Source organism: Lactuca virosa, chromosome 8, assembly GCF_052849685.1.
Source record: "Lactuca virosa cultivar CGN04683 chromosome 8, Lactuca_virosa_CGN04683_v6, whole genome shotgun sequence".
NCBI classification, from domain to species: domain Eukaryota; kingdom Viridiplantae; phylum Streptophyta; class Magnoliopsida; order Asterales; family Asteraceae; genus Lactuca; species Lactuca virosa.
Window position 1 is genome coordinate 112,503,567 of NC_136433.1, and position 10,304 is coordinate 112,513,870.

General features: G+C 32.1%; 1 protein-coding gene across 1 annotated transcript; it reads left to right on the forward strand.

Annotated features, from left to right (window-relative positions):
- The first annotated feature begins 851 nt into the window (after positions 1 to 851).
- EMB1513 (copper ion transmembrane transporter) lies at positions 852 to 2,224 on the forward strand. Its single transcript, XM_079064872.1, has one exon. It carries the CDS (start codon positions 1,112 to 1,114, stop codon positions 2,123 to 2,125), a length of 1,014 nt encoding a protein of 337 aa, XP_078920998.1. The 5' UTR covers positions 852 to 1,111; the 3' UTR covers positions 2,126 to 2,224.
- Positions 2,225 to 10,304: the final 8,080 nt, after the last annotated feature.

Below are 10,304 nucleotides of genomic sequence, written 5' to 3' on the forward strand. Positions count from 1 at the left end.
GAGAGAGAGAGAGAGAGAGAGTTGACGCTGGAGAGAGGTAGGGTAGAGTGGAAATTTATTTTTTGTTTTTTCTAATTATTTAAATTCTAAAATAAATAAAAAAAAGGAAAAAAGAAATAAAAAGGGCAAAATTGACCTTTCAAGTGTACCATGAACCAAATTCACAAAAAATTTCCTAATTTTAGGACCAAATTCACAAAAAAATTCCTGATTTTGGATCTTCTATGCAAGTTGAAAACTTTTTGAACTTTATCTGTAGTTTTTTGCAAACCACAAGGAAGCCAATATTCTTTGGATGAATTCATCGGTGAGATGGATGGCATGATGTGTTTTAAAGGATGTTTGGAGGATCTGAAAGAAGAAATATCTTTCTATATTGCTCGACTTTCATATATGATTACAATCATTGTGACCAGTGATAAAGTTTTAAACGAGATTTTTTGAGAGTATAAAACCAGATGACGATGACGATAATGTTCTTGGAAGGACAAGGTTGAAAAGAAAGTGGGGTAAGATTTGGTGTACCCTCTTTTTTAATATCTATATAAATTTTAGAAATGTATAGGAAAAATGTCAAAAATATATTAAAAAAAAGTGCAATAGATGATTCAGATGGGTTATGGACCAACAAAGCAATAAAATAAATTGAAACAACGTACCATTCGTGTTAAAACAAAAGATTTAGACCGGACGGAGCCGCTCGACAAGGGCTTGGCTTTTTCTGAAGTGGACTCGACGAATATTGCTTCGAGTACTCGACATGCCAAATTCGAAAGCCTAATTTGGCGACCACGTGCCAAGTTCTCTCATCTTTGACTTCTTATACCCCATTTTCTTCTTCCCCACTCGGTGACCCACCCCCTCTCTTCTTCTTCCTCCCTTCTCCCTCTTTCTTCCTTGTTAGAGCTGAGGTGGAGCTCGATTAGCTCAACACCCCTCCCCTCAACGTTAAAAATTAAACCTATGAGCTTTTGTGAACATCTAGGAGAGTAGGACCATTTTTGTGTATAGTCTTAGTAAATCTTTTACCCGTTATCATCAATCAGACAAGAGTATAGGGACCATATGTTGCAAATTCTGGACCATAATTCTTTTATCTCAATCCTAGAAAATGGAAATCCGGCTGTTCTCTCTTCGGAGACCTTCCGCTGCCATGTCGCCGCCGATTCTTCAGATGCATCTATCAATCCATACACCTGCGTCGCCCCTCTTATCCTTCTCATCCCAGATTGTGTCTGACCCCACCCACTTATTCCTCATATCCAGTTTCTCTCGTCTCTCAATTGCTAAACCACCCCCATCAACGATGATTCGCATGGGCGGAGGTCCGAGAACATTCCCCGGTGGCGTTTCCAAGTGGCAGTGGAAACGGATGCAAGCAAAGAAGGCTAAACAACTCCTCAGAGCTCGGCTCGCCCGTGAACGCCAGGTTTACGAAATGCGAAAAAGGGCTGAGCTAAGCGCCGCCATTTCGGAGCTCGAGCGGCCGTGGGAAGTCGTAGAGAAAGCCCCGAAGTTGTTTTCCACTAGCGCCGATGAGCAATTGAAGGTTTTGGCTGACCGGTTTCAGAAACCGGGTGGGTTCGATTTATGGTCCGAGAAAGATGGACCCCAGTTGTTTGAAACTGTAGATGGTATTCCTTCCGCTAGGTTTTTCCCAAAAGGGGTTGTTCATAGCATCAAACCATACGGAAGAATCAGTGATGGGTATTCGCCTGAAGAACCCGATTTGGTTCATAGAGATGAACATGATGAGAAATCAAGGAAATTTGAGAAAAACAATACAGGTATTGGGTATCCCTTTTCGGATGATGATTCGGGTTTGATTCTCAGAAATGGGCATGAGGAGAGTTTAAGAAACGCAAATGGGAAATCCACGAAAAAGGATAGTAGAAGGAGAATTCGTACAGGGTTGGATTCGGGTCGAGATGGAGTCAATCAGAAAGATAGTGGGAGCATTTGCAGAAAAGATACAAAGAGGGGAAATGGTAGAACAGAACACTCTGCTTCAAATTCAGAAGTGTTTGATATGAGTTTGCAAGATGATGGAAGTTATGGAATTTTAAAAGAGGAAATGAAGATTACAAAGAATAGACAAGAGCATAGAGGAAATGAAATCTGTTGAGGTAAACTAAACCACAATTCATTGTTTCTGTCATACTAGTACATATGTTCATTAAACTTGTATTTATCTATCTATTTATAAATGCATTTTAATGTTTAATCATGAAACTTATCCATCTACATATTCCTTTTAACATCGAAGAAACAGTTAATACAAAGACTTAACATCGTCTTGGTGAATTGGAAATCACTAATGAAACAAATATAGAAGATGATACATGCCATGGACAAGAACATATAGGGGTAGAGTATTGATAGAAGGTGTTAGACCAGATGTTTGTAACACTCTCAAAAACGGACAAAAATTTGGGAAATGATGAAAAGACCTTGTGTACTAGTGAAGCTATGATGACATCAAAAGCCAGTGGATTGAATGACGTAAATCAACACTAATAGTGATTCTCAACATCCATTGAGTGCCTTGTTCATAGTCAAATACTTTTAAGGGGAAAAGTCAAATTGCAATTAAATTCAATGATGAAAATCAATGCTGTCACACTAACTCCATTTGAACTTTAAGCATGAAATCAGTAATTAACAATATACATATAATTGTAATATATTTCGTAACAGTACAATAGTAAGAATCAATAAGTGAGATCATAGGAGTCTTCTATGATTTGAAATCACGATGAAGTACTAGTTATAATCGATTTGACACAAACAGTAGGAAAATTGAATTTGAATAGCTTGATGTACACGAGCAATCATTGTATTTGGAATCATTCGACTGTGACAATAGGATTTTTCTGGTCCTTCAAGAGTGAAGATTGAACAGCAAGACTCATATGCATATGTTCTTCATATCAATGTTTATGTTCTGCAAGTACTAGTTCTTTTCAGGGAATTTTTATACAAATAATTCTCTGCGTAGATTCTTCATAAAAGTATGACGCTGTCTTGTAAAACAAATAAGTTTTGTATGAAATATATGGGGTGATATAAATTGAAGATTAAAATATGAACAATTATTCATGGTTGGTACTATATGTAACCCTTCATTCATATAAAAAGTCAAACAAACTTACATGCTTACACATTCATATAGGAAGGTACACCAAACAATTGATGTACATATAGAATAAATCGTACTCATATGTCATTTTTTCGATTAAACTTACACGTTTAAAACATAGTCGGTATGTTATTTCTCCATTACACTTATAGGGTTTGAATTAGGCAATATGTTTACCCCAATTATCACTTTTGGGTGGATTGCACTTGGAATTTTGCAATTTTTTTTTGTCTTTGTTAATTGCTATCATACATTTTCATATTTTCATTAAATAAAATTCACAAAAACTTGACAAATTTTTAAGTTTTTACCTTTTATATATATATATATATATATATATATATATATATATATATATATATATGTGTGTGTGTGTGTTACAAAAAATGTATTTATATACGAAAAAATATTTAATTAAACATTGCATATATATTTTTTAATGCAATTTTATTTATATACGAATATTTTTCCTATTTATATGGTTTAATTATAAATATATTTTTGGAAATATTAAAATGTTATATATATATATATATATATATATATATATATATATATATATATATATATATATATATATATATATATAGTTCCTTACATCAAATGTCACGTGTCGTTATATTAGGCATTTCCTGCAAATTAGCTGATGGATTAACGAAATTAACAAAATGATTACTAAAATTACCAAATATTGATTACCAAATTACCGATTTCCATAAACTCAAACTAATTGAATACATTCTGCACCTAAAATTTTGAACATTTTAAAGGAAATTAACAGCCTGTAATCCATAGAATCTGGTTTTGAAATTTAAATTTTTAATAACATCATCTGTAAATAAGGTATACAACCCTTTAAATAAGGTGTATCAATAAATAGGTATATATATATATATATATATATATATATATATATATATATATATATATATATATATATATATATATATATAAAGAGAGAGAGATAGAGGTAGGTTCAAATGTTTTTCTCACATTTATTGTGTGGTAGAATGCACCAATAAGAATTTAGTAAACATTAAATGTATATTAAATGATATTCATACTTATAATTCATTTTTATGAAAACTAATTAAATTCTTCATTAATATAAACAATAATATTCTTTCAGAATGAATTCGTATCTAGAAGAATGAGAGTGTATTCTAATTTACTAGAATACACTATCATTCTTCATATTCCATGCAACTTTATTGTATTTTAACTGAGTGAGTCCTGAAAAAAAAACGAATTCATACATAAAAACCTAGATACGAATTCATTCTGAAAGAATATTATTGCTGACATTAATGACGAATTTAATTAGATTCCATAAAAAGAATTATAATTAGGGATATCATTTAAAACACATACAATTATGGAAATCATTTAATATCTACCTCTATTTAATTATATAATTATTTAATTTTACTAAGTTCCTATTGGTGCATTCTAGCACACAATAAATATAAGAAACATATTAACTTAGCCATATATATATATATATATATATATATATATATATATATATATATATCATACATACTTATAAAGCTAGTATTTTTCCTGTTTTTTTCTTCCTGTTTCTTACGTAAATATTAGAATATTATTATGTATTTTTTTATTTATATTGTTTCTGCTTCCTGTTTCTACCCTTTTCATGTTCAAAATCTAAAAAAAAACATTTTTACAAAGTAGAATCCTATGAATGACGTTTTCCATAAAATAGAACGTTATAAAGAATACATCGAAGCCATTAAGGAAGCAAGTTAATCTGGATCCAGTTATTATCTACGGTTCTTATTTGCTATGATGTTATTATCTAACAACTTGTCTAGACCAGATGTTGTGTGGGAAAATACATGGGAATACTTGTCAGATGGAATTCTTTACACTCAACAATAGATATTAAAATCTCCCGGTATTATATTATTGTCTATTTGTTTTAAAATACATATTTTTTGTTTCAATAAATAATATTATTTTATAATACAAACAAACATATCTTTAATTTTATTGTAATTATTATATCAATTTTCTTTTAGGTTTATCACATAATGAAGATCAAATTAAGAAATTAACGTTATTTGAGATTAAACAAATTTTACTTTGTAACAATTCAAGTCTCAAAAAATATACAAGGATGCCTTTCCTAATGTTGATTATGTATCCTCTTCAAACAATTGTCTTACCAGTGAGGAGCTAGATTATGACATACCAAATTTAAAGAAAGAGTTTGATCAGCTTTCCATTACAGTAACACATAAGCAACAAAGCATTTTTTATGATATCATATATGCAATTCAAAATAATAAAGGAGATGTTTTCTTTGTCTATGGTTATGGTGGAACAGGTAAAACCTATATTTGAAAGACATTAGTTGCCGTAGTTAGATGTAATGCTCAAATCATTTTAAATGTTGCTTCAAGTGCGATTGTTTCTTTATTATTAACTGCGGAAGGACAACACGCTCCTGGTTTATAATTCCTTTGGTTCTTACTAAGGATGCTGTTTGTTCCATATCACCATATAGTGAACTCGCCAATTTATTACAAAAAACCTCATTGATCATTTGGGATGAAACACCCATGATTCACAAACATGAATTTGAAGCTTTAGATCGAACTTTGAAAGATATATTAAAGTGTCATAATCCTAGAAACTCATATTTTCCATTTGGAGGGAAAGTGATTGTTTTTATAGGAGATTTCAGACAAATTCTGCTTGTTATCCCAGTTCGCAGTAGACAAGACATTGTTAATGCTTCTTTAAGTTCATCATATTTATGGAAACAATGCAAAGTCCATCAACTAACCAAAAACATGCGGTTAACTGTCGGAGGTGATACATCTGCTATTCATCCAACAATGGATTTTGCAAAATGGGTCTTGGATGTAAGAGAAGGAAAACTTGGTAATTCTAACGATGGCAAAGCGATTATTGATATTCCGCATGATCTTCTCATTAGTGATCTGTGTGGTCCTATAATTCATTAGTCGAGTTTGTATATCCTTCAATTCTTGAAGATTCTAACAATCCAAGATCTTTTCAAGAAAGAGCACTACTTGCTCAAAAAAATGAAGTTGTTGGAAAAATAAATGATCGATTGCTATCATTATATCTAGGAGGTGAAGTCGAATATTTAAGTTCAGATAAACTATGCCAATCAGAGTTTCTACATGATCAGTTTGATGCCAATTTATACTCACCTGATGTTTTAAATGGTCTTAAAGTCTCAAGTTTGCCTAATAATAAGTTAGTTTTTAAAGTCGGGGTTCTAGTTATGTTACTGAGAAACTTTGATCAGAACAATGACTTATGTAATGACATTAGACTACAAGTGATGTCTTTGGGCAAACGTGTTATCGAGGCAGTTATCATATTTGAAAGTAATATTGGAAATTGGACTTTTATTCCAAAATGTCCTTAACACCATCTGGAAAAAAAATCTCATTCAAATTTCAAAGACAACAATTTTCATTAGTCGTGTGTTTGCAATGACAATTAACAAGAACCAAGGATTGTCTTTATCTAAGGTTGGTTTGTTTCTCAAAGATCCGATTTTCGCACATTGTCAATTGTATGTTGCTTTATTTAGAGTTTAAAGTAAAAAAAGAAGAAAATTGTTAATTTTAGATAACGATGGTAGACATACAAATAAAACTTTTAATGTTTTGTATAAAAATGTTTTTAGAAATTTGTAAATAGTTTGTAGAATATTATTGCTTATAACATCTTTTTCATTATTTTTAATAAAATTTATTGTTAATGTTCATTTGTAATTTGTTATATTTTTTCATATATGTTAATTTCAACAACTTAATTTTTTGATTTGTCATATATCAATTTTAATTTACTTCACTTATCGTTGTTGTTTTATTTTTATATTTAATTTAACATTTAATTATACAATATCATTTCCTTTTCATTAATTCACCAATAAAAATTGTCTTTTATATCTTGAAAAATAATTTCACATATTTATTTAAATCAACGATTATAATTTACATAAATAAAAAATTATAAATCTTTTAATTAATAATTTATATAAAATAACTGATTAATAATTATGAATTTTTACTATAAAATTTTAATTATAACAAAGCAACTATGGTCACCACGGACTATAACTTAGTGTGTGTGTATATATATATATATATATATATATATATATATATATATATATATATATATATATATATATATATATATTGTAACACCCCATTTTTACCATAGGCATAAATTGTAATAAAATACGAAATAAAGATATATTGTCTTGCACCCCCCAGAGATGCAAGTAAATCTGGATCCGGTTATTATCTATGCTTCTTATTTGCTATGATGTTATTATCTAACAACTTGTCTAGACCGGCTGTTGTGTGGGAAAATACATGTGAATACTTGTCAGATGGAATTCTTTTATAATACAAAAAAACATATCTTTAAATTTATTGTAATTATCATATCATTTTTCTTTCAGGTTTATCACTTAGTGAAGATCAAATTAAGAAACTGACTTTGTTTGAGATTCAACAAATTTTACTTTGTAACAATTCAAGTCTAAAAAAAATATACAAGGATGCCTTTTCCTAATGTTGATTATGTATCCTCTTCAAACAATCGTCATACCAATGAGGAGCTAGGTTATGACATACCAAATTTAAAGAAAGAGTTTGATTAGCTTTCCATTACATTAACACATAAGCAACGAAGCATTTTTATGATAACATGACTGCAATTGAAAATAATAAAGGAGGTGTTTTCTTTGTCTATGGTTATGGTGGAACAGGTAAAGCCTATATTTGAAAGACATTAGTTGTCGTAGTTACATGTAATGCTCAAATCATTTTAAATGTTTCTTCAAGTGGGATTGCTTCTTTATTATTAACTGGCGGCAGGACGGCACACTCTCAGTTTATAATTCCTTTGGTTCTTACTGAGGATTCTATTTGTTCCATATCACCATATAGTGAACTCGCCAATTTATTACAAGAAACCTCATTGATCATTTGGGATGAAGCACCCATGATTCACAATCATGAATTTGAAGCTTTAGATTGAACTTTGAAAGATATATTAAAGTGTCATAATCCTAGAAACTCAAATTTTCCATTTCCAGGGAAAGTGATTGTTTTTATAGGAGATTTCAGACAAATTCTGCTTGTTATCCCAATTCGCAGTAGACAAGACATTGTTAATGCTTCTTTAAGTTCATCATATTTATGGCAACAATGCAAAGTCTATCAACTGTTGGGTCTAAAATATGGTTTATACTTTGCTTTTCTAGGAAATTGGGTTTTTGGTCATGTAATATGTGTTTGTAGTTGTGTGTTCACGGCCCAGGTGTGTTTACGGCTGTGAACTGGTTCACGGCCGTGAACCTGTTCACGGCCCATGTTCCATATAAATAGATGTAAGGGTGAGGAGTGCATGTGTGAGTCTGTACGGCTAAGAGAGAGAAGAGCTTAAGTGTGTGTACTCTAAGGTGTTCTAGAGAGAGAAAGTAGAGAAGGTGCAAGTGTGTGTGTGAATCTTGTAAGGAACTTCATTCTAATCATCAAATCATTCAAGATTCATCTTATTCTTCTTCTCCTTTCTTCTCTATTTTGATCTTGCATCATCCAGTTGATTGGGATTCCACACCATCAATTGGATCTGATTGATAGATCAAGCAAATTTGGGACTTACAGTTGGTATCAGAGCTTGGAATGTATCAATCAATTTGGTCAGATCTGGAGCGTATTTGATCTTTTTCGTGAAGGATTTTTGCGTTTTTGGATAGATCTTGGAAAAATAGTGGGGGTTTGTTCTTTGCATTTTCCATAAAAACGAGTTTTGGAGCAAAAAGGGGTGAAAAACGCTGTTTTTTCGCGATACGAAGAAGGTTTCTCGGCCACCGAAGCAGTGTTCACGGCCGGGAAGAAGGGTTCACGGTCCTTGGAGCTTTCGTGACCCTCGGAGCTTTCACGGTCCTCGGTGGGTTTGCGGTCCGCGGTTCGTTTATGACCGAGAAGGGTTCACGGTTCAGCCTCGTTTGCGGTCCTCGCCTCGTTCATGGCTCAGCATTGTTTCCGGCTTCGGACAGTCCTCGCACGCAGCATCCTCGCACGCGCATCAGCAAATATTCAAAAACTTTTTCGGGTGGTCAAGATTCCAGCGCCTTACCACTTGATCTAGCAAGGAACACAATTCATTCCTTCCCAATTTAATTCATAAGGCTTCGCTGCTTCTTCCAATTTCGCAATATTGACACTTTTTGCCCAAAATTCAATTTTTCAAATTTTAAAATTTCACTTTCAACCAAAAGTTTTTAACTTTTAATTTTTGGCTTCCTAAATTGACTTTTGACTTTAAAAAAAATTTGACTTTGACTTTTAAGTTTGACTTTTTTAAATTTGACTTTTAAGGTTGACTTTTGAGTTTTTAGTCAAACGACATTTTTGATAACAATGAGTTCTTCAAGCATCCCGATTAATGAAGTTTCATGTACTCCATCTTGTGAAGCTACGATTAAATTTCTTCGTGAGCAAATTGAATTAATAAAAAGGGAGAACGAAGACCTTAAATGGGAGGGGTACCAACTTAGGAAAGGCCAGAAACCATTGAAAGAACAATTAGAGGCCAAGACTAGGGATTTTAGGAAGTTGCAGGAAGATTACAGCAACAAGTGTGAAAATTACAATTACATTAAAAAACAACTTTCTGCTGTAACTGAAGAACTTGACACTTTGAAAATTAAGTGTGAAAAAACAGATGTTAGTTTCAAAAATTATACTGTGTCAAGTAAGACAGTCGAGTCCTTAGTTGAAAAAAAATTGAGTTTTAAAGATAATCAAACCAAGGGTATAGGGTATCACAGTGTTCCGCCGCCTTTTAATGACAACTATAACCCATCCATTGAGACCAATGAGGAAGAAATGCTTGCTCAGTATGGCCAAACCCCTATCCCAGCTTCAGTTAATACTGAACCATCTGGGCCTACTGAGGTTATTCAGGTGAACGTTTCTGATGCTTCTACTTCATGTGCAGGTAAAGTAATGGAAGATGAGAACAAGGAGAACACTACTGAACAAACAAATGACTCCTTGAACTCTAAATCTGTTGCTTCTGATCAACCTGCTGTTGGCAAATACAGGACACCAAAAGAAGCGAAACAAAGTGCCTGCTG

Excerpts from the sequence above, each read along its gene's own strand:
- EMB1513 (XM_079064872.1), top strand. The coding sequence starts at position 1,112 with ATGGAAATCCGGCTGTTCTCTCTTCGGAGACCTTCCGCTGCCATGTCG.